This window comes from Mesoplodon bidens (genome assembly GCF_964165515.1).
Source record: "Mesoplodon bidens genome assembly, chromosome: 19".
NCBI classification, from domain to species: Eukaryota; Metazoa; Chordata; class Mammalia; order Artiodactyla; family Ziphiidae; genus Mesoplodon; species Mesoplodon bidens.
In genome coordinates, this window is record NC_138179.1 from 7961331 (window position 1) to 7984449 (window position 23119).

Here is a 23119-nt window from a genome sequence, read left to right on the forward strand (position 1 = left end):
TAGGGACATGATACCAGACTCAAAAGTGCTGATTTTCAAGCAAGTGAAAATGTTTTACTCTGAAAAACTGTTAGATGACTCAGAAGTAGTTTGGTGATGATGAAGATAAATGTTTTAAGATGCATGTGAATAGTTTGGGTAACATTTCATAAATTACAAGAAGGAGAATTAATTTTTGAAAATTTAGATTTTAAATATGTATCTATAACATAACATAAAGATGATTTAAATATTATAAATTTCAAAATGTTATCACATATATCCCTAAAACTTGATGTATTCAAGTTGGCAAAAAACCTTTTTGGATGGAAAATTGAGGCTCATGTTATTATGTTCAGGTTGCTTGCTGTTGGGCATATATTATATAATAGCCTATTTTAAAAATACACATTTGGGAAAATGTAGTAGTATAAGAAAGTATTATAAAGGTCTCATCTTGGTAAGGGGAATATGAATGCCTATCATTTAATGTTCAAACATTGTCAGTGCTAGGGAGGGGTATATAATAAATTGACTAATGGAAAAGTACAATAGACATTCTAAATTAGAATAGTGGGAGTAGGGGTAAGAATGATTGGAAACTTGTCCAAGGTAGATAGATAAGCAAAGAGAATAGAGGAAATAACTAAGTATGATAACTGAAAAATGTGAAACAATTAAAACCAAATATAACTATGACCATGTAAATGGGCTCCATTCCCCTATCTAGAAACAGCGACTGCCAGGAAGGTTAAAAACTGAAACCCAGGGACTTCCCTGGTGGTCCAGTGGTGAAGAATCTGCCTTCCAATGCAGGGGATGCGGGTTCCATCCCTGATCGGGGAACTAAGATCCCACATGCTGTGGGGCAGCTAAGCCCCCGTTCCTCAACTAGAGAGCCTGTGTGCTGCAAACTACAGAGCCCACATGCTCTGGAGCCCACGCACTGCAAACGAAAGATCCCACATGGTGCAAGGCAGATCCCACAACTAAGACCCGACGCAGCCAAAAATAAAAAAATAAAGCAATTCTTTAAAAAAAATAAAATAGGGCTTCCCTGGTGGCACAGTGGTTGAGAGTCCGCCTGCCGATGCAGGGGACACGGGTTCGTGCCCCGGTCTGGGAAGATCCCACATGCCGTGGAGCGGCTAGGCCCGTGAGCCATGGCCGCTGAGCCTGCGTGTCCGGAGCCTGTGCTCCGCAACGGGAGAGGCCACAACAGTGAGAGGCCCGCGTACCGCAAAAAAATAAATAAATAAATAAATAAATAAATAAATAAATAAATAAAATAAAATAAATAAAAAATGAAACCCAGCTATATATTGTTAAAAGAAAATACCCCTAGACAATAATATTAACAATAAAAGCAGAATTCAGGATAAAAACCATTAGTTGATACAAAAGGGATATTGATAATAAAATGTACAATCCACAAAAAGGCCATAAACCCATTATAGCAAATAAGATAGTAGCCCTCTGCATAAACACAGCACCCTAAAAATACAAAGAATTTGATTAAAAAGATACTACAAAGTCGAGTACCTCCAGGATGGGTTAATTCAGAATTCATAGAGGTTATCGGGGAACTAGGTTTTTTCCATCTTCTGGCTCCTCTATCCCCAGTGATTTTAAGACTGCTGCTGTGGTTTGAGGTATCACATGCAGATTCCACATTGTCCAGCAGAAGAAAGACCATATTTTATCTCTAATGACAAAGGAGCCTTTCTCAGAAACCACCTAGCTGATGTACCCTTGAGTCTCATTAACCAGAGCTAGGTCGTTTGTTGACCTCTAAATCAATCAGTGGCAATCTGAATGGGATCACCATGTTAGGATTGGCTTAAACTAATCATGATTTACTTATGAGTCCTATGAGAAAGGAGTCAGTGCCTAACAAAATCAGGGTTCTGCCAACAAGCATGAGATGGGAAAGATGACTTGGTTAGGGAGCCAGCAGTGTCTGCTACATCTCACAGTGCTTTGCTTCCCCACTTAAAATTAAAACCACACCAGACAGGTATTTCTTAGAAATACACAAGTTACCTAAACTGACCCAAGAAAAAAATGAAAATTCTGAACAAACCTATAACAAAGAGATTGAATCAGTAATCAAAAACCTTCCAAAAAAGAAAAGTCCAAGACCAGAAGACTTCAGTAGTGAATTGTACCAAACATTAAAAGAAGATAGGGACTTCCCTGGTGGTCCAGTGGTTAAGAATCTGCCTTCCAATGCAGGGGACGCGGGTTCGATCCCTGGTCAAGGAACTAAGATCCCATGTGCTGTGGGGCAACTAAGCCTGAGCACAGCTAGAGAGAAGCCCGTGCACTGCAACGAAGAGCCCTTTTGCCACAGCAAAAGATCCTGCCGCCACAATGAAGATTGTGCGTGCTGCAACTAAGACCCAATGCAGCCAAATAAATATTTTTTTAAAAAATTAAGAATTAACACCAGTTCTTCTCAAAGTCTTAAAAAAAATCAAGAGGGAGGAACACTTCCTGACTTACTCTATGAGGCCAGCATTAACTTATATCGAAACCAGAAAAAAGACATGAGAAGAAAAAAGAAAAGAAAATTACAGACTAATATCTCCTATCAATATAAATGCAGTAAGTCTCAACAAAATACTAGCAAATTGGATGCAATAGAATATAGAAGAGGGGCTTCCCTGGTGGCGCAGTGGTTGGGAGTCCACCTGCCGATGCAGGGGACACGGGTTTGTGCCCCGGTCCGGGAGGATCCCACATGCCGCGGACCGGCTGGGCCCGTGAGCCATGGCCGCTGAGCCTGTGCGTCCGGAGCCTGTGCTCCGCAACGGGAGAGGCCACAACAGTGAGAGGCCCCCGTACCGCAAAAAAAAAAAAAAAAAAAAAAAAAAGAATATAGAAGGATTATGCACCATTACTAAGTGGGATTTATCCCAGGAACGCAGAGGTGATTCAACGTAAGAAAATTAATGCAGTATACACCACATTAGTAGAATGAAGGGTGAAAACCATGGTTATGTCAACTGACACAAAAGACATTTGACAAAATCCAGCACCTTTTCATGATAGAAACATTCAGAAAACTAGGAATAGAGGAACCTCCCTTAATATGATAAAAGGCATTTATGAAAAACTCACAGCTAACATTATATTCAAATCTTTCTCCCTGAGATCAAGAACATGACAAGGATGCCTGCTTTCACTACTAATATTCATCTGTGTCCTGAAAGTTCTAGCCAAAGCAATTAGACAAAAATAAAATAAAATTAAATGCATCCGTGTTGGAAAGAAAGAAGTAAAACTATCTCTGTTCACAGGTGAATTGGAATTCACCAATATTAAAAACTTTTGTACATAGAGGACATTATCAAGAAAGTGAAAAGACAGCCTATGGAATAGGAGAAATATTTGTAAATCGTATATCAAATAAGGGTCTAGTATTCAGAATATTTCAAGTACTACGATTCAACAACAACAATCAACCCAATTTAAAAATGGGTAAGGGATTTGAATAGACATTTCTCCAAAGAAGATAGATAAATGGCCAATAAGCATCATTTGTCATTAGGGAAATGCAAATCAAAAACAATGAAATACCACTTCACATCTGCCCGTTTGGCTGTAATGTAAGAAAGAAAAGAAAAGAAAACGAAAGGGGGGGAGGGAAGGAAGGAGGAAAAAGAGAGAGGGAGGGAAGGGAGAGCAAAGAAGGAAAGGAGGGAAGGAAGAAACAAAATAAGTGTTAATAAGAATGGAGAAATTGGAATCCTCATGCATTGCTAATGGGAATGTAAAATGGAGCAGCTGCTTTGGAATAGTTTGGTGGTTCCTTAAAAAGCTGAGCAAAAAAAATTACCATATGACCCAGCCATTTCAATCCTAGGTATAAATATCGCAGAGAATTGAAAACTGGGACACAAACAGATACCTGTGTGTTAGTGTTCATTGCAGAATATTTCACATTAGCCAGAAGGTGGAAATGACCCAAGTATCCATCGACAAAAGAACCCTTAAACAACGTGGGTTTGAACAGCGAGTGTCCACTTAATACACGGATTTTTTTTTTCCAGTACATACATACTACAGTACTACACAGTCTACTCTTGGTTGAATCCACAGATACAAAGGGCTGACTGTAAAGTTATATGTGGATTTTTTTTTATTGCCCTGGAGGGTCAATGTCCCTAACCCCCCGCCCCCCGTCACGTTGTTCAAGGGTCAACTGTATATACAGTGGAATATTATTCAGCCAGTTTTGATGTATGCTACAACATAGGTGAATTTTGAAAGTAATATTCTAAGTGAAATAAGACAGATATATAAAGACAGATACTGTATGATTTTACTTAAATACCTAGAATAGATAAATTGATAGAAACGAGAAATAGATTAAAGGTTACCAGGAGCTGGGGGGTGTAAGGAGAGAATGGGAAGCTATTGTGTATTATAGTGTGTGTTTGGGGTGATGAAAAGTTATGGAAATGCATGGTGGTGATGGTTGTAAACATGGTAAATATAATTAATACCACCAAGCTGTACATTTAAGAATGGTTAATATGACAAATTTCATGTTATATATTTCACCACAATTTTTTAAAAAGCCCACCAGTCTTTTTTTAAAATTACCCAACCCTCCCCTTTCAGTTTATCATTTATTTCTAAAATTCTTAAGTAGTTCATAGAAAAATATGCTTGCATAAGCAGGAGAGAAATTTTTTCCTTTGGGTTTACTTCTAAGATTTTATTTTTGTCATGTCTATCTAATGAGGATCTAACTAGTCATCTTGATCAATCTTATAGTAAATATATTTATAAACTAGTGACCTCTAGATTTGTATATTTTCCACTTCAAACAATGAATAACTTAACTAATTAAATAGTAATTGCTTTTTTAAATTTATTTTTTAAATTTACTTATTTATTTATTATTTTTGGCTGCATTGGGTCTTTGTTGCTGTGCACAGGCTTTCTCTAGTTGTGGCGAGCGTGGGCTCCTCTTCGTTGCAGTGCGCAGGCATCTCATTCAAATGGCTTTTGTTGTGGAGCACGGGCTCTAGGCGCATGGGCTTCAATAGTTGTAGCTCGTGGACTCTAGATCGCAGGCTCAGTAGCTTTCGCACATGGGCTTAGTTGCTCCACGGCATGTGGGATCTTCCCGAACCAGGGATCGAACCCATGTCCCCTGCATTGGCAGGTGGATTCTTAACCACTGCACCACCAGGGAGGTCCCATAGTAATTGCTTTTGATAATAGCTATTGATCAAGGAGCTATGATTTTACGTTGTCATAAAAATAAAATACTATGGGGCTAGAGGAATATGGGAAATCTCTGTATCTTCTCAGTTTTGCTGTGAATCTAAAACTGCTCTAGAAAATAAAATCTATCTTTAAAAACTATTAAAATAAAATACTGTGCTTACATGGCAGTGCCACATTTGGAGAGCCTTGAGAACCTGCCTTTTTATTAGGCTGAACGTTGAGGCAAAATTAGATCCTTAGTTGGACCAAAAGTTTTTTGGATCCTGCATCTTGCTCGTTGTCAGCCCAGATGGACACACAGACCCTGAAGAGTCTCCATATGTTGAATTTGCCCTTTTGTTTCAATAGATCATCAGTGGAGACTGGAGAAAATATCAAGCTGTGCTTTTCTGGCATAAAATATGTAGTCTGCTACCCCCACCAATTACTAAATAATTTCCAGAAACTAATTTTTAGGCAGAATATCTATAGTGAAGTTTGCTGGAAATGCAGTTCTTAGTATTGTAGAAATGATTGGTGAGCACTGTTCTTTAAATTCTCTAAATTTAACTTTTTTCTCATTTGGCCATTTGGATAACTATCAAATCTGTATTTCTTATACCAATCCTTTTTTTCTCAAGGGTTTTTTTTCTGGGCTGTTGTAATATCTTCTGTCCTGGTTGCCTTGCTTCCGCTCTTGGCTTTACTGTAATCCATTCTCCACACTGCAACCAGAGCAATCTTTCTAGAGTCGCACTGTTCAGTATGGTAGCCATTAACCATATGTGACTATTTAAATTAACATTATGGGACTTCCCTGGTGGCGCAGTGGTTAGCAATATGCTGCCAATGCAGGGGACACCAGTTCGAGCCCTGGTCCGGGAAGATCCCACATGCCACGGAGCAACTAAACTACTGAGCCCATGTGCCACAGCTACTGAAGCCCACGCACCTAGAGCCCGTGCTCCACAACAAGAGAAGCCACTGCAGTGAGAAGCCTGTGCACCACAACAAAGAGTAGACCCCGTTTGCCACAATTAAAGAAAGCCTGCACACAGCAACGAAGACACAATGCAACCAAAAATAAATAAATAAATAAATTTTAAAAATTAAAAAGAAAATTAATTAACATTAAAAATTTAAAGTCAGTCCTCGGTCACACTAGGCAGATTTCAGATACTCAGTAGCCGCTTGTGGCTACCAAACTGAGCAGAGCAGGTATAGAACATTTCAGGAAGTTCTATTAGATAGCGTTGTTCTACAGCATAAATCAAGTAATCTCACTTTTGCAACCAAAATGACTTACCATGGCCAGTAAGACCCTATAAAAATCTTTCTTTTCTCTACTTTCTCATCTCTCTTTATATAATCTGTTATTCAAAATACTCCAGACACATTGGCCTTCTAACTGTTCTTTGATTATGCCAGAACTTTTTTCCATTTCTCAGGGCCTTTGCACTCGTTACTCCTTCTTTTTGGAACATGCTTCCCCCAGATCTGCACATGATTGCCTCTTCATCATTAAGTGTCAACTCAAATGTTACCTCTGCAAGAGAATTCTTCCCAGTCTACCCTAAGCCCTTCCTTTAAGAAGGCTTTGATCATATCACTCCGTTTTTATCATCTTCGTAGCATTTATCTTTGTCTTACTTAATTGGTGTGTGTCTGCCTAATACACTTTTCCCCACTAGAATGAAGCTTTTTTTTTCTTCCAGCTTTATTGAGATATAATTGACATATAGCACTGTGTAAGTTTAAGGTGTACAACAAAATGATTTGACTTAGATACATTGTGAAATGATTATCACAAGTTTAGTGAGCATCTATCATCTCATATAGATACAAAATTAAAGAAATAGAAAAAAAATTTTTCCTTGTGAGGAAAATTCTTAAGATTTACTCTTAACAACTTTCATATATAACATACAGTAGTGTTAATTTATCGTGTTAGAAATTATATCCCTAGTACTTATTTATCTTATAACTGGAAGTTTGTACTTTTTGTCTGCCTTCGTCCGATTCCCCCTCCCCCCACCTCTTACCTTTGTTAATCACAAATCTGATCTCTTTTTCAATGAGTTTGTTTTTGATGTATAATTCACCTACAACACTATGTTAGTTCCTGTTACACAACATAGTGATTCGATATTTCTATACAACTCAAATGATCACCAGATAAGTCTAGTTACAGTGTGTCACCATACAAAGATATTACAGTTATTGACTGTATTCCCCGTACTGCACATTTCATACCTGTGACTCATTTATTTTGCTGCTGGAAGTTTGTACCTCTTAATCTCCCTCACCTATTTCTTTCCCTACCCGCTTCCCCTCTGGTAACCACCTGTTCATTCTCTTTGTCTGTAACTCTGTTTCTGTTTTGTTATATGTTCATTTGTTTTGTTTTTTAGATTCCACCTATAAGTGAAGTCATACAGTATTTGTCTTTCTCTGTCTGACTTATTTCACTTAGCATAATACCCTCTGGTTCCATCCATGTTGTCACAGATGGCAAGGTTTCATTCTTTTTTATGGCTAATATTCCACTGTGTGTATATACCACATCTTCTTTATCCATTATCTGTTGATGGGCACTTTGGTAGCTTCCATGTTTTGGCTGTTGTAAATAATGCCGCAATGAGCATAGGGGTGCATATATCTTTTCTAATTAGTGTTTTTGTTTTCTTTGAGTAAATACCCAGGATCTTTGCCCATTTTTTAATCGGGTTGTTTGTTTTGTTGATGTTGAGTTGCATGGGTTCTTTGTATATTTTGGATATTAACCCCTTACCAGATATATTGTTTGCAAGTATCCTCTCCCATTCAGTAGGTGGCCTTTTGGGTTTTTGATAGTTTTCCTTGCTGTGCAAAAGCTTTGTAGTTTGATGTGGTCCCGTTTGTTTACTTTTGATTTTGTTTCCCTTGCCTGAGGAGATATATCCAAAAAAAAAAAAAATTACTAAGACTGATGTCAGAGAACTTACTATCTATGTTTTCTTCTAGAAGTTTTATGGTTTCAGGACTTAACACTTAAGCCTTTAATCCATTTTGAATTTATTTTTTATGGTATAAGCAAGTAGTCCAGTTCGATTCTTCTGCATGTAGCTGTCCAGTTTTCTCAACACCATTTATTGAAGAGGCTGTCTTTCCCCCATTGTATAGTGCCTCCATTATTAGAATGAAGCTTCTTATGGTCATGGATTCTTTCTCTCCTGTTTACCACTATATCCCTTGCACCTAGAGGAATAGAAATGACCGGCACATATAGGTGTTCAGTCAATATTTGACTGTGAGAGTCTCTGAAAACTTTATCATCTGAAGTACATACTTCTTTTTACTATAATATTTTACTAGATTTCACTTTTTTTTCATAGTGACGGGGATCATTGCAGACTGCTTGGTCATTAGATCAGCAATTTGACTGTCAAGTGATATTGTCTCTTTATTCTGTATGAGTATACTTACTTTAGCATGAAAAGTTGCCTGTATACAAAACAAATTTTTTCTACTTTTATATTTCTGCTTTAAAATATAAATCTAATCAACTCACCATTCTAGAGTTGCCTGATAATTATATTTATTCTTTAAGTTGAAATTTTGTAATATGAAATATACTCCATTCAGATTTTTTTTGGCCGCACTGGGTCTTCGTTGTGGTGTGCAGATTCTTCTTCATTGCGGTGTGTGGGCTTCTCTGGTTGTGGCGTGTGGGCTCAGTAGTTGTGGTGTGCAGGCTCTCTGTGGTGCTCGGGCTCCAGAGCGCTCGGGCTCAGTAGTTGTGGCGTGCGGGCTTAGTTACCCTGTGGCATGTGGGGTCTTAGTTCCCTGAGCAGGGATCGAGCCCACGTCCCCTGCATTGGAAGTCTGATTCTTTTTTTTTTTTTTTTTTTTTTTTTTTTTGCGGTACACGGGCCGCCTCTCACTGTTGTGGCCTCTCCTGTTGCGGAGCACAGGCTCCGGCCACGCAGGCCCAGCAGCCATGGCTCACGGGCCCAGCCACTCAGCGGCACGTGGGATTCTCCTGGACCGGGGCACGAACCCGTGTCCCCTGCTTCGGCAGGCAGACTCCCAACCACTGCGCCACCAGGGAAGCCCCGGAAGTCTGATTCTTAATCACTGGGCCACCAGGGAAGTCCCCAGAACTTTTTATTAACTTCAATACTGTATTTTATTTGAGGGTTTTAGTCTTTTCTAAAAGCAGATAACTGTATTGTGAGTGTTGGGAGGATACACAGTGGCATTGTGTAATATTTGCCACCTTACTTATTGAATAGTACTGATAACTTAAAATTACTCTCTTTTAGAATAGACTGGAGGCTGCCACGGGGAGAGGGGAGTGGGAGATGGATGGATTGGGAGTTTGGGATTAGCAGATGCAAACTGGTATATATAGAATGGATAAACAACAGGTCTCACTGTATAGCATGGGGAACTATATTCAGTAGCCTGTGATTAAACCATAATGGAAAAGAATATGAAAAAGAATATATATATATATATATATATATATATGTAAACCAGAGTCACTTTGCTGTACAGCAGTAATTAACACAACATTGTAAATCAGCTGGACTTCAATTTTTTAAAAAGTAAATTAAAAGTACTCTCTTTTTTCTCACTGTACAATGGAATGATAGACATCAGAAGATTGTTAAGAGTGTTTCTCATCTTGGGTTATTGATCTGTTAATATTTTTGGAATAGATATAAAAATTAGATTTTAAGTATCTGGGTTTTATTTAATACTCCTGAAGAATGCTTCCTAACCTCTTCATACTTAGTTTTCTTTTTTTAATACTTGGTTTTCTTTTAAATTACATTTATATTTTGTTCCATCTCAGGGCTGAGCATTTTCAGAAAATTGTCATGATATATGGACATAATGTTTTAGCCAACATTATAATAGATACATAAATATATGTCCAGTCCTTACTCTGTTCTCCTGTCTTGTATGGTCTATACAGATGCATAGTCTGTTGTTGTCTTGACCTCATTCTGACCTAAAGCATTTTACTACTCTTACATATCACTAGATAGCATGGTTTTGGGACTTCCCTGGTGGTTCAGTGGGTAACATTCTGCACTTCCAGTTTGGGGTGTCCGGGTTCGATCCCTGGTTAGGAACTAGATGCCACATGCATGCTGTAACTATGAGTTTGCATGACGCAACTAAGAGTCCACATGCCGCAACTAAAGATCCCACGTGCCACAACTGAGACCCAGTGCAGCCTAAATAAATAAATATTTTAAAAAAAAATCTAGATAGCATGGTTTTACAGATACTTTGTGTAAAGAATTCTGTATTTTTCCACCATAGAGGATAAAGATTATAAAAGAAAGAACTGGCAGTACCACTGTTTTCAGTGAACTTATCTTACCGGAAAGATAAGTAAAAACAACTTTTATGAAGCAACTTAAAATGAGTGTAACTGATCAAGGGTTGCACGAATATACTAAAAAAAAGAATGGTAGGTAATAGAATTTCATGTTGATTTTTATTGTCTTCATTGTTTTCCAAATTTTTTATAATGAAACTGCATTACTTTGGGATTTGGAACAAAAAGAATTAAGTGATAGATGTAGCACATGGTAAGTGCACGAATACACAAAATATTTAGAGAAGATAAGGAATCGAAGTTGGATGAGATAACCATAGGTAGCTTTCTGGAACGAGCATATACTTTTTTCTGTGCATTAGTCGGTCCCACCTTCAGCCGGATGGTTGTTTCCCAGTGCTGCCTCATGTCTTCTGTCTCGTGACCTTAACTCATTTGGGTGCTACATAGTGGTCAGTAAGAGGTTATCAGTTCTACCATTCTGGAAATAGCTATCAGAAATAGAGTAATGTTATTTGTGCTTCTGCAGATTGCTTCATGTACGAAATGGAAACTGCAAATATCATTTGGGTGAAGAAACATTTAAGTTAGCTCAGACATACATGGATAAACTCTCAAAACATGGCCAGCAAGCAAACAGAGCTGCGCTCTATGGAGAACTGTGTGCACTCCTATTTGCAAAAAGTCACTATGATGAGGTGAGTGTTTTGAAGAACATTTCATTGTGACCAGTAAGTATCTATAAAACAAAAGATAAATCATGTAATGTCATATTGGTTTTAATAGATCTCATTTTGACATATTAGGTTTACCTAAAGCAATATACATTTGTAATGGAATATTTTAAATTAGGCAAAGGGATTATTCTGTGAGATGGATTTTAAACATACATATACAGTTTAGAGCCTGTTTTTGCTTTTGTTTTTAATTTGACCAAATGTATCTCTGCCTAAATTATTTTGAGGGCATGCTCTGTTAAATGAACCTTTAATAGGTGCTTTTTTATTGGATGTGTAGCTCTGGGTGAACTCTCATAACTTGAAGGCATTCGTTTCAGTGGGAACCTAGATTTTATTTATACTTTATTGCATTGTTTTGCTTCTGTCTCTGCATTATGAGAAAGATAGCCTCATTCTTGGCTTTATACTGTTAAATTAAGGCTTTGGTGCTAATGAATACATAGTTGAGAAGTGAGCTATGTAAGCTTAATTCCTTTATTTATGGAAGAATATCATAATTACTTTATGCTGTCAGATAGCTGTCATTTAGCTTTCATATTTTAAAATTATCCCTATCTCAATTTTTACCCTGTAATATAAATACGTGTATGTTCCATATTTAAAAGAAAGTCATCATTAGAAGTGAAACTGGAGAATTCTAGAATAATTGTGAAGTGATGTTTACAATCCCAGTGCTAGGATCATCCTGCTTTTAATATCTAAGAGGTATCATCAAGGAATGCACTTGTTGAATCGTATGGTGAGAGTATAAGTTTTTTAAGGAACTGCCAAACTGTCTGTACCAGTATACATCCCACCAGCGATGAATGAGAGCTCCTGTTGCTCCATATCCTTGCTAGCATTTGGTGTTGTCAGTGTTTTAGATTTTCGCCATTCTAATAGGCATGCCTCATTGTTTACGTTAACTATTTTTGAAAGCTTAACAATTCATTATAAGATGAGTAAGTTCTGAGGATCTAACGTACAGTATGGTGACTATAGTTAATACTGTATTGTGTATTTGAAATTTGCTAAGAGTAGATCTTAAGTGTGCTCATCACACACAAAAAAGGTAACAGTGTGAGGTGATGGATGTGTTAATTAGATTGTGATAATCATTTCACAGTGTATATGTATATCAAGTCATCATGAACACCTTAAATATATACAATTTTTATTTGTCAGTTATACGTCAATAAAGTTGGGGGGAAATTTTTTTAAGTTATTAAGTGTATGTGTTAAAATCTAAAATCCTTATCAGCATGCCTGCATTTTCTCAGGAGGTTTATATAAGTTCTTCGGTTATTTTTGATGCTGAATTCCTGTGTCTGCTGAACTCGTTCTGTCGATGGATTATTTTGCCGCCCCTTTTATGCAGACTATTCCATAGCTTATTGACCCAGATATAGAATTTGGCCCCTTTCTATGATTTCCACACACCAAAAACAAAGAACCCCATTCACCGAGGGCCTTTGTGTGGACAGCCTTTACTAGAAATGAGAATGAAGTAAACAGCAACAGTTCAAGTATTAGAAATGCCTACCTGAAAAGTTCTTCTGGGAATTGCCTGACGGTCCAGTGCTTTCATTGCCGGGGCCCCGGGTTCAGTCCCTGATTGGGGAGCTAAGATCCCGCAAGCCGCATGGTACGCCCAAAAGAAAAAAAAATTCTTCAGGTGCCCCACCATCTTTTTATCTCTCTGCATATGTCCTCCTCTTCTTGGCCATCTCTGTTTCCTCTTTCATTGTTTCTTTTCATCCTCGTTTTTCATACTGCCCTGCATCCTTCTTTCTGTTCTATAAAGTGAGTCATGTCTTGCCATTTTTTACTCATGTACTCAGCTCCAGACCCACCTTAATATGTCCAGACTCACCGATGTATTCAGTGGAAGAAAAGTACCTTTTATTCACCAGTTTCCACTTTCTTTTTTTTAATATTTATTTTTATTTATTTACTTATTTTGGCTGCACTGGGTCTTCATTGAGGCACTCAGGATCCTCGTTGCGGTGTGTTTAGTTGCGGCATGCGGGCTCATAGTTGCGGCATGCAGGCTTCTTAGTTGCGGCATGCAGGCTTCTTAGTTGCAGCATGCTGACTCTTAGTTGCCTCATGTGGGGTCTAGTTTCCCATCCAGGGATTGAACCCAGGGCTCCTGCATTGGGAGGGCAGAGTCTTACCCACTGGACCACCAGAGAAGTCCCACCAGTTCCCACTTTCTTTACTAGGCAGTTACTATTTAATTGACAGTTATTTTCTTTCTGAACATTTGAATTGGGATGTCATACTGTGTCTTATTCATGATCCTTGCAACTCGCACATTCATGAGGAATTTAAGTCTATAGATGTTTCTTGGATAATCTTGATAGTTTATAAATTTGTCATTGTATCTACAGAAAAGTACACAAATCTTGAGGATATATCAATAGTTTGATGAATTATCACCATATTCTGTTATTAGTCCATGTAGGCTAGGTTATGCTAAGGTAGTATCAACCTCCAAATAGCACTGACTTGGAATAATAAAAGTTTGTTTCTTGCTCATGCTACATCCCATCTTGGGAACTCTGTGTCTCTGCTTAACATCCCATCTATACTTTGATCAAAACCCTGTGTTGTGGAGCAGCCTGTATCTAGAACATTACCAGCCTTGAGCAGAGGCAGAAACATTATGGGGAAGGGATTACTGGTTCTTAGAGCTTTCTCCCAGAAATGCCATGTTTCACCTCTGCTTATATTTTAATTAATATTTTGGCTAAAGGAACTCACATAACCGTTCTCGTCTTTAATGTGGAAGGGAACTTTATCTTTCCCCGAGGAGGGGCAGTAAATATGTTAAAAGCAATATTACAACTTACCACAGATTTTACCTTCTTATTCTGGAACAAAATCAGCTTATTAGTATCTTACAAACAAATCAGGTTTTTTGGCCTTAATCTCATATATTTCCTTTTTGCATCAAAATTGCTTCTGAATAGCTACATCTTTTAGGTGGAATGGAAGAGACGGAAGCTTACAGAGGAAAACAAATGTTTACTTTCTAATATTTTCAATTTGTTTTCCCCACATTTTTTGTGATCCCTTCATAATATTATTTTGTTTCTTTGAAGCAGTTCTTACTATCTAAAGTAATTTATTTTGCTTTTTTTCCCCACTAAGCACTAGGAGACGAAGGACATTTTCTGTTGTGCTCCCCAATAGATACCTATGTGCCAGCACATTGCCTAGTACTTAACCTCTCTGCACCTCGTTTTCCTATAATAATAGTACATATCTCAAAGGGGTGTTGTGTCAATTAAATGTGTTAGTGCACATAAAGTGCTTAGAACAATAATTGGCACAAAGTAAGCACTCAACTAAACAGGCAATTAAGATACAAAATAATAAGTGTTGCAGTAGGGGAAGGAAAGTACAGGAAGCCTAATCTAGGGCTGAAACCTGAAGGACAACTTAGGTGGTTTAAGGGGTCGGAGGGCGGAGGGGAATGTATTTTAAGGCAGAGGGAACGGTATGTGCAAAGGCTTCTGGGCCACAAAGAACATGCCTCTGATTTCCTGAATATGTGTCACATATCCAAAGAAAAATGTAACAAACTTACACTTCCAAGAAGACTCAGCCTCTGAGAGAAAATTTTAAGTGTAAATATTTTGTATTTGTTCTTATTCAAGTACTTGTAAGCTTGCAGGAAAAATTCATAATCACTTCATTAAATATTGTCAATTTGATATATCACAGGTTTTGCTCTTCTGTAAATATTTTTTAGGCATACAAATGGTGCATTGAGGCAATGAAAGAAATCACAACAGGCTTACCAGTCAAAGTCGTGGTGGATGTTTTAAGACAAGCTTCTAAGGTGAATATAATGTTGAAATTATTAAATGGATTATAGGATTTAGTAAGCTTTAAATGTGTGTAAATTAACCTACTATTTAACAAATTAGGTATTGCATACTCATGGATAACAAAGTCTATTTTCTAAGTTTCTCTGCTCAGTTTTAGAAATCTGGCTTCTTCTTAAACCTTTACAGCAACCTGAATTCCTTATGTCATAGTTGTATGGGCTTTCGTCACTTTTCTCCTAAAAAATAGCCTGGTATTAAATCTTTTAGTCACAGTATTGGCAGTGTCACAGTGTGATAGCTTTTTTTTCTTGACTTGGTAGGCAATACTTATTTGATTTTTTTCTCTAGTTTCTTCTTACTCTGTAAAAAAAAAATGCATTAAGTCTTTGAAGCTATTTAGTAATATTTAAAAATTGCTGCTTTTGTACACTGAGGCTCTTTGAAGCATTAATGTACTTTTCAGATATACTCTTTCTACCCAGAGGCTTTTCAGTTTTGAATATTCCATTTTGGTTGGTTTTACTTATGGAAATTTCAATTAGAAGAATTATTCTAAAATTATAGATTTAGAAGAGTTTAAGATTTCTGTGAAATTTATGAAATATGTCATTTTAGAGCAAGTAAACAGCATAAATATTCAGGTTATTATTAGAGCTAGAGGAGACATTAATATGTTTTTAATTAATTTAAAACATTGAATATACATTTAATATAAAGACAGCTTAATATATATGCAAGATTTACATTTCTGTATGCAAATAATATTTACAGTTAAAGACCACTGGCTTTCTCATGAATCAAAATATTTTAAGAAGTAATAGGAATACTTGGAATTCTGTTCATTTAAAAGTTATTAGATGGAAAACTACAAAATAGTTGTAAGCCACTGTAGAACGGGGATATAAATAAATACCTTAGAAGATAATACGATGAACCCTCCCCGCCTCTATTTTAATAATATGTAAGGATGGGAATATACCAGCTTTTAAAGGTAACTTTGTTATAACAGGTTTGTTCTGGGCATGACTATCAAAATTTTAAGTTTTGTAATTTCCCAGGATACGTACAGATCTGTTTATAATGGAATTTTCAAATACTTGGAAGGAAAGAAATTACAAATAGAACCATTCTATTTATGTTTGAAGATGCTTTTTTCAACCATTATAGTTTGACTATATCAATATAAGCCACACTTCTTTCAACACACTAATTAACTGTTTCAGAGTTATTTAACAATTTTTCACTTTATCTTTAGGCTTGTGTTGTAAAACGTGAATTTAAGAAGGCAGAACAGTTAATTAAGCATGCAGTGTATTTGGCACGGTAGGTGATTGTTATTAAAAATACCGTTTCAAATTGTTTCTTTCTACTTTATATCCTAATAGTTTTGTATCTTTTTATAGGGATCATTTTGGATCCAAACACCCAAAATATTCTGATACACTGCTAGATTATGGGTTCTACTTACTCAATGTAGATAATATCTGTCAGTCTGTTGCAATTTATCAGGTATGTTAATAGTTACACTTTTTTTCTTTCACGTAAATTGACTTGCTGACCTATAATTTGTGATGTATAAACCACTATCTAAAAATAACTCTTTCTGAGCCCTTCCTCATATATGGTACTCCATTATTTTACTAAATAATACCTAGAAGGCTTAAAACTTAATGTTTTAGGAATTAAAGAGAATCATCCAGGAAAAAAGTTCGGGGGTTGTGGGTCAGTATTTAGGAGTAGTTTTCCACCTTTCATTTACCGAGATGATGGCTTGTCTTTGTTGTTGATTTAGCACAAATCATTATAGCTGCCTTTGTAGTAGCAAGGAGGCTTGATAGCAGTTATTTTAGGCTTTACCTCAGTCAGTCTCAGGAAAATGAGGTGTTATGCCATCACTCTGGACAAGGTATCCTTGATTTTATAGTTTACTTCCGAAGAGGACATAGAGGAAAACGCTAATGTTAATTCCTAAGACATGTGAATGATTTTACTATTAAACCATTGCCTTTTAAGTCAGACTTACTCTTTAGAAAATCAGGCTGTACACGGAGCGACTAGGCCCGTGAGCCACAATTACTGAGCCTGTGCGTCTGGAGCCTGTGCTCCACAACGGGAGAGGCCGCGATAGTGAGAGGCCCGCGCACCGTGATGAAAAGTGGCCCCCGCTTGCCACAACTAGAGAAAGCCCTCGCACAGAACCAAAGACTCAACACAGCCATAAATAAATAAATAAATAAATAAAATTTAAAAAAAGAAAAGAAAATCAGGCTGTAGGTGAATTTTATGTTCTGTTGTGATTTAAATACAGCAGGACTTTTTTCAAAACTGATGGGATTGAGTATATAGAATATATATTTAAATTACTAGGATGCTTAATTTAACTGGGTAGTGTCTTTTAAGGATTCACAGTATTACCAGTTATTCTCTTGACTCTTTCAGGCAGCCCTTGACATTCGGCAGTCAGTGTTTGGTGGCAAAAATATCCATGTAGCAACAGCTCATGAAGACTTGGCTTATTCTTCTTATGTTCACCAGTATAGCTCTGGGAAATTTGACAATGCACTGTAAGTTCCACTTTCCTTTTCAGTGAGGGATTAAATACTGTTGCTATATTTTGTTTTGTTTTTTCCTAATACAATACTTTTCAGTGTATCTTATGGATTAAATTTGTCCTCCTGGAACTTGAACAAGATACCTAAAATGTTCTTGGAGTCATTTAAAATCATATCAATTTATAAGCCATTTATTTAGATCTTATGTGGTTTAATGTTGAGACATATATCTCCATATAGAACATGACTTATTTTTTAAGTGTCTCCTTCAGTAATTTTTCATTGACTAATACAGTAGTGTCTGGTTAAATCACAGACTTAACCTAAAAACTTGCTTATAACATGCAGAAATACTGAATAATGTAACAATCATCTTTTTAAATGCATAACTGAGCTTGTAAGAGAGAGAAGAAATCCCCAAGGGCCAGTAATGGACTAAAATCCAAAAAGGGTAGGCATGATCTACAGTATGAGCGTTCTGGGGTGGAAAGGCTTAGAAGGCTTAGACGTTTCTGTAACCTTGGTTGAACAGCAATCCTGGGTTTAAGAGACAAGGCATTTAGCCCATAGGAAGCTGTGGCTTAAAAATGAAACCCTCACATGCAGCCAAGATCAAGGCTACACCCTCGGAGAAAGAGTAGACTAGGGAAAAAAACTGCCCACTGGCAAGAGAGGTGACATGGAAATTTGTCCAACTTAAGTTGGGCCCTCAGTTGAAAAAAAAAGGAGCCTCACAGGGGAATTTATAATGTATAGATGTCTACGTTGTGTTTGGGCATCATGCATGCAGGAACCCCCAAACTGAGGAAAACATTAAGAAGCACTTTGGGACTGCTAGTTCTCCTGGGATGCTTTTCAGGAGAAAATGCAAAACTCTTGGAAATAATTAACCTTCCATCCAAGCCATACAGACTTCCCATAGATCTAGCTGTACCTGAGATGAACTCATCATAAAAAATATTTAAATAAGGGAACATTTCCCCCATGGGTGAGTCAGCAGACATAATGATCAAGATTAGAACACTAAAAATATCAGTTAACAGAACTTTATGGCTGATACTATAAAGTAAGGTTTCTTAAATGTTTAAAGATATAAAATGGGTTGGCAAACTATGGCCTGAAGGCAAAATAAAGGTTTATTGGAACATAGCAGTGCTCATGCACTCATGTATTGTCTGTGGTTGCTTTTATGCTATAACAGCAGAGTTGAGTACTTGGGACAGAGTGTAGCCACATAATCTGAGGTATTTACTATATGGCCCTTTACAGAAAAAATGTGCTGGCGCTGATACAAAAGAAGGAATCAGTAATATTCTGGAGGGAAAATGAAAAAAAAAAGGCAGATTTAAAAATAAAACAACTGAGGGAACTATACTCAGTATTTTGTAATAACCTATAAGGGGAAAAGAATCTGAAAAAAAATAGATATATATGTATGTATAACTGAATCACCTGGCCATACACCTGAAACTAACACAACATTGTAAATCAACTCTACTTCAATTAAAAAAATAAAACAACTGATACATCCTACAGCATGAATGAACCTTTAAAACGTTGTGCTAAGTGAAAGCAGCCAGTTACAAAGGACCACATATTGTATAATTTCATTTATATGAACTACCTAGTTACAGGCAAACAAGTAGAAACAAAGTAAGTTGGTGGTTGCCTAGGGCTGGTGGAGTTGGAGGAAAACGAAGTGACTCCTAAGGGGCACAAGGTTTCTTTCTGAGGTGATGAAAATATTCTGAAATTAATTGTGATGGGTACATAACTCTGTAATATACTAAAAACCTTCAATTGTACACTTTAAACGGGTGAATTGTGTTGGTATGAATTGTCTTAATAAGCACTTTTGTTATAAAAAACATTATAATAGCTGGAACTGGAAAATAGTCATTGACATGAAAACTCAGTAGACAAGTTAAACAGCAGATTAGACACAACTAAAGAGACAGTGAACTGGAAGACAGATCTGAGAAAATTATGATTACCTGGAAGGTGGGAATAGAAGGCGTGGAGTTGTTTGAGAGGATCTGGCAGATAAAATAGACAAACAGCTTGCCTTCTGTTTGACGAGATGGGCCATGAACAAATAACCAAACATGTCAGGTGAGAATACATGCTATGAAGGAGAATAAAGTAAGCTAAGAGTTTAAAGAGTGATGGTAGATTTTTTAGGGTCTTTTGTATAGGCTGGTCTGGAAAAACTTCAGTGAAGGTAAGCCATGTGGATATTCAGGGGACAGCCATTACAGAGAGACAGTAAAGCAAATGCAAGAGTCATAGGTGAGCAGGTGCTTTACGTGTTCAGAAAACTGCAGTTCCTGTGTGCCTGGAAGGAAAAGAGGGGATTGTTTCTGAGAATGGTAGGAGATGAGGTCAGACAGGTAGCCCAGTGAAAGATCATATTATATTGAGCCTTATAGGCTGTGTTAGCAACTTCACAGTTGATTCTGAGGGAGATGGGAATCCACTGGATGTTTAAAAGTTCAGTCTACAAAAGACTGGAACTTTAAAACAAACAAAAAACTGGTCCTTTTCCACAGATAGTTTTAGAAATTCTCTCAGTATTATAAATTGTGATTTTTTTAAATGCTGAAATTATTTGTAACTTAAAAGAAATGCCAGAGTATATCTATCTGTATTGCAGATTTCATGCAGAAAGAGCTATTGGTATCATTACCCACATCCTACCTGAAGATCATCTTCTTTTGGCCTCTTCAAAGAGGGTGAAAGGTACCCTTTGTAATCTAGTCTCCTATATGTATATATATATATATATATATATATATTTTTTTTTTTTTAAGATTTCTTTCGCTGTCAATTATAATAGATGTCTACTCTGATACTTTAAAATCGATGGTATATGGTATAAAATAGGGGTATTTGTTTATTTCCTCAGGATTAGACTGCATATTACTAAAATAGCCAATTCACTGATTTAAAGTATTTGCCTACAACTCTTAAGAATTTACGGTGGTTCATAATGAAAGGTTGTTCACGTCTCTCATATAACATTGTTGATAGGCCAGAATACATTTCTTTTGCCTCTTTCTTCACCTTTTCCTACCTTCCTTCCTCTCTTTCCTTTCACTCATTCATTCATTCATTCAGTCCTTTCTTTTGAGGAGAGGATGGAAGAATCACAAATCATTACTGTGCAGTGACAAGGGTAGGAAACTTAAGATGGGTTTTTCTCATACCTTCAGTTTTATCATGCAAGCTTCTGAAACTCAGTTTCATATCAGGTTACCCTTAAGGCTCTTACCACATACCACTTTCTTCTTTTCTTATTAACTCTTCTGCAAATCACTACCAAGGCTTTCATTTTGCCAACATGATTGGGTCACCCATGTGGTAATTCCATGCATGTTGGATAACTTTTACCTTAATTCTGGAACTGGGTTTTACCTCCCCTCTAGGTTTGCATTTTTAAAGTCATGCAAGTAATACATGATTAATGTCAAAAATTAAAAGTTAGAAAAGAGAAAAAATTAAGTTACCTGAAATCTCATTGATCCAGAATCAACATTTTGGTAAATATTTTTTTAGACTTTTCTTTCTTCAAATGCTGAAATGAGTGAATAATTTTTTTTAGTTCTATAGTCTGCTTTGTTCAATTAATATATTATCAACATTTTCCCATTTCAGTACATGTAGGTATATATCTTGTTTTCTAATGTTCTTAACCTCACCTGTCTTATTGGACCTTTAAATTGTTTTTTAACCCTTTGTTCTTTAAAAATGCTACAGTGAACTAAATCTCTTTTTACTTTTGTGCACATGGACAATTTTCCTAGAAATAAAATTGCCTGGTAAAAGAATATGTGTTTTTAAGACTTTAAATGGAATTTGAGGGTCTTGAATGGGACTTTGAAGTTAAATTATCTTCTTGACTGGTTTGATTGGTCAAGTGAGTTAGGAGGAAACCAGTTCTTTTAGTTGTATTTGGTTAAAGGTTATATAACTTACAAAGTGTGGTTTCAAAATTTTCAACAGTGCTTAGGTACTCCTTGACAACTTTTTCACAACTTTAAAAAATATGCCTCTTTATTCTTGTCTTCCTTGTATTTGCTTAAACAACAAATTCACATCAGCAAAGCATAACAGGTCTGGTAAAATAGAGAGTAATTCTGCAAAATAATTTGTTGTATACCATTGCTGTTCTTAAGTTTGAAATTCATTATACTGTGCAAAATAGAATGACCCCAAAAGTGTATTTTTTCATTAAAATGGAGTACTTTCATCTTTACCAGTTCTGTGGTATGGGATATGGTTTATGGTTCTAAACCATAAGCATATATAAGTATATACAACTAACATTTGTAAAATTTAGTTTTAAATTTTATGTTCTGATTAGCTTTGATACATGGTTTGGAAATGCACTAATTTTATTGCCTTCTTATTCAGCACTTATTTTAGAGGAGATTGCAATTGACTGTCATAATAAAGAAACTGAACAGAGGTTGCTTCAAGAAGCTCATGATTTGCACCTGTCTTCACTCCAGCTAGCTAAAAAAGCTTTTGGGGAATTTAATGTACAGACTGCAAAACACTATGGAAACCTTGGAAGACTTTATCAGTCAATGAGAAAATTTAAGGTTAGAAGCACGTTTTACTATCTTTTTTCTCTCTAAATAATCTTAGGTAATAAAGTATAATCTTAAATAATAAATAAATCTTAAATAATGCTTCTTTAGTCATCTTAAATAATAAGGTATACATTTATTATACTCCTACATTATTTCACATAAGAATTGAGAAAATGGCTAGTATAAAATGACAGGGGCTTCCCTGGTGGTGCAGTGGTTAAGAATCCACCTGCCAATGCAGGGGACACGGGTTCGAGCCCTGGTCTGGGAAGATCCCACATGCCGCGGAGCAACTAAGCCCGTGAGCCACAACTACTGAAGCCTGCGTGCCTAGAGCCCGTGCTCCGCAACAGGAGCGGCCACTGCAACGAGAAGCCCGCGCACTGCAACGAAGAGTAGCCCCCGCTTGCCTCAACTAGAGAAAGCCGCGCAGCAACGAAGACCCACTGCAGCCAAAAATCATAAACAAATAAAAATAAATAAAAATTTTTAAAGACAGTCAAAATATAAATAAAATTCAAAAATACAGACCCTAGAAAAATAAATATATCAAACCATAAAGACTAAAACAGTTATTATAGTTAGACTTAAAACATAGCTCTTAGCTAGTAGTTTAAGTACAGCACTTAGCAGAATGCCTGCCACCTAGTAGGTATGCAAGAAATATAAGATATTGCAAGTGTTATTAATTATAGTGATAAAAGTTTACTGAATTTAGTTCCCTTTTAGAATTTTGGGTTACAGATTCTTATTATTGTTCATTACAGGGTCACAATAAGGAAGGGATGAGAGTTACTCCTTAAGACATTCATTTTTATCTAAAAATCAGTTTACACATTCCTCAATTAACCTGAGTTTGGTTTGTTGGAATAAAAAT

At 36.6% G+C, this 23119-nt stretch overlaps 1 protein-coding gene across 1 annotated transcript in view; it reads left to right on the forward strand.

Moving 5' to 3' along the window:
- Positions 1-23119, forward strand: part of APPBP2 (amyloid beta precursor protein binding protein 2) — a 64413-nt gene that overhangs the window by 36084 nt on the left and 5210 nt on the right. Inside the window, exons 5-11 of the mRNA XM_081218984.1 lie at positions 11067-11235; positions 15017-15106; positions 16351-16418; positions 16499-16604; positions 17535-17659; positions 20301-20386; positions 22061-22251. Of these exons, the coding sequence (XP_081075110.1) occupies positions 11067-11235; positions 15017-15106; positions 16351-16418; positions 16499-16604; positions 17535-17659; positions 20301-20386; positions 22061-22251 (835 nt within the window). The remainder of the gene's footprint in view (positions 1-11066; positions 11236-15016; positions 15107-16350; positions 16419-16498; positions 16605-17534; positions 17660-20300; positions 20387-22060; positions 22252-23119) is intronic.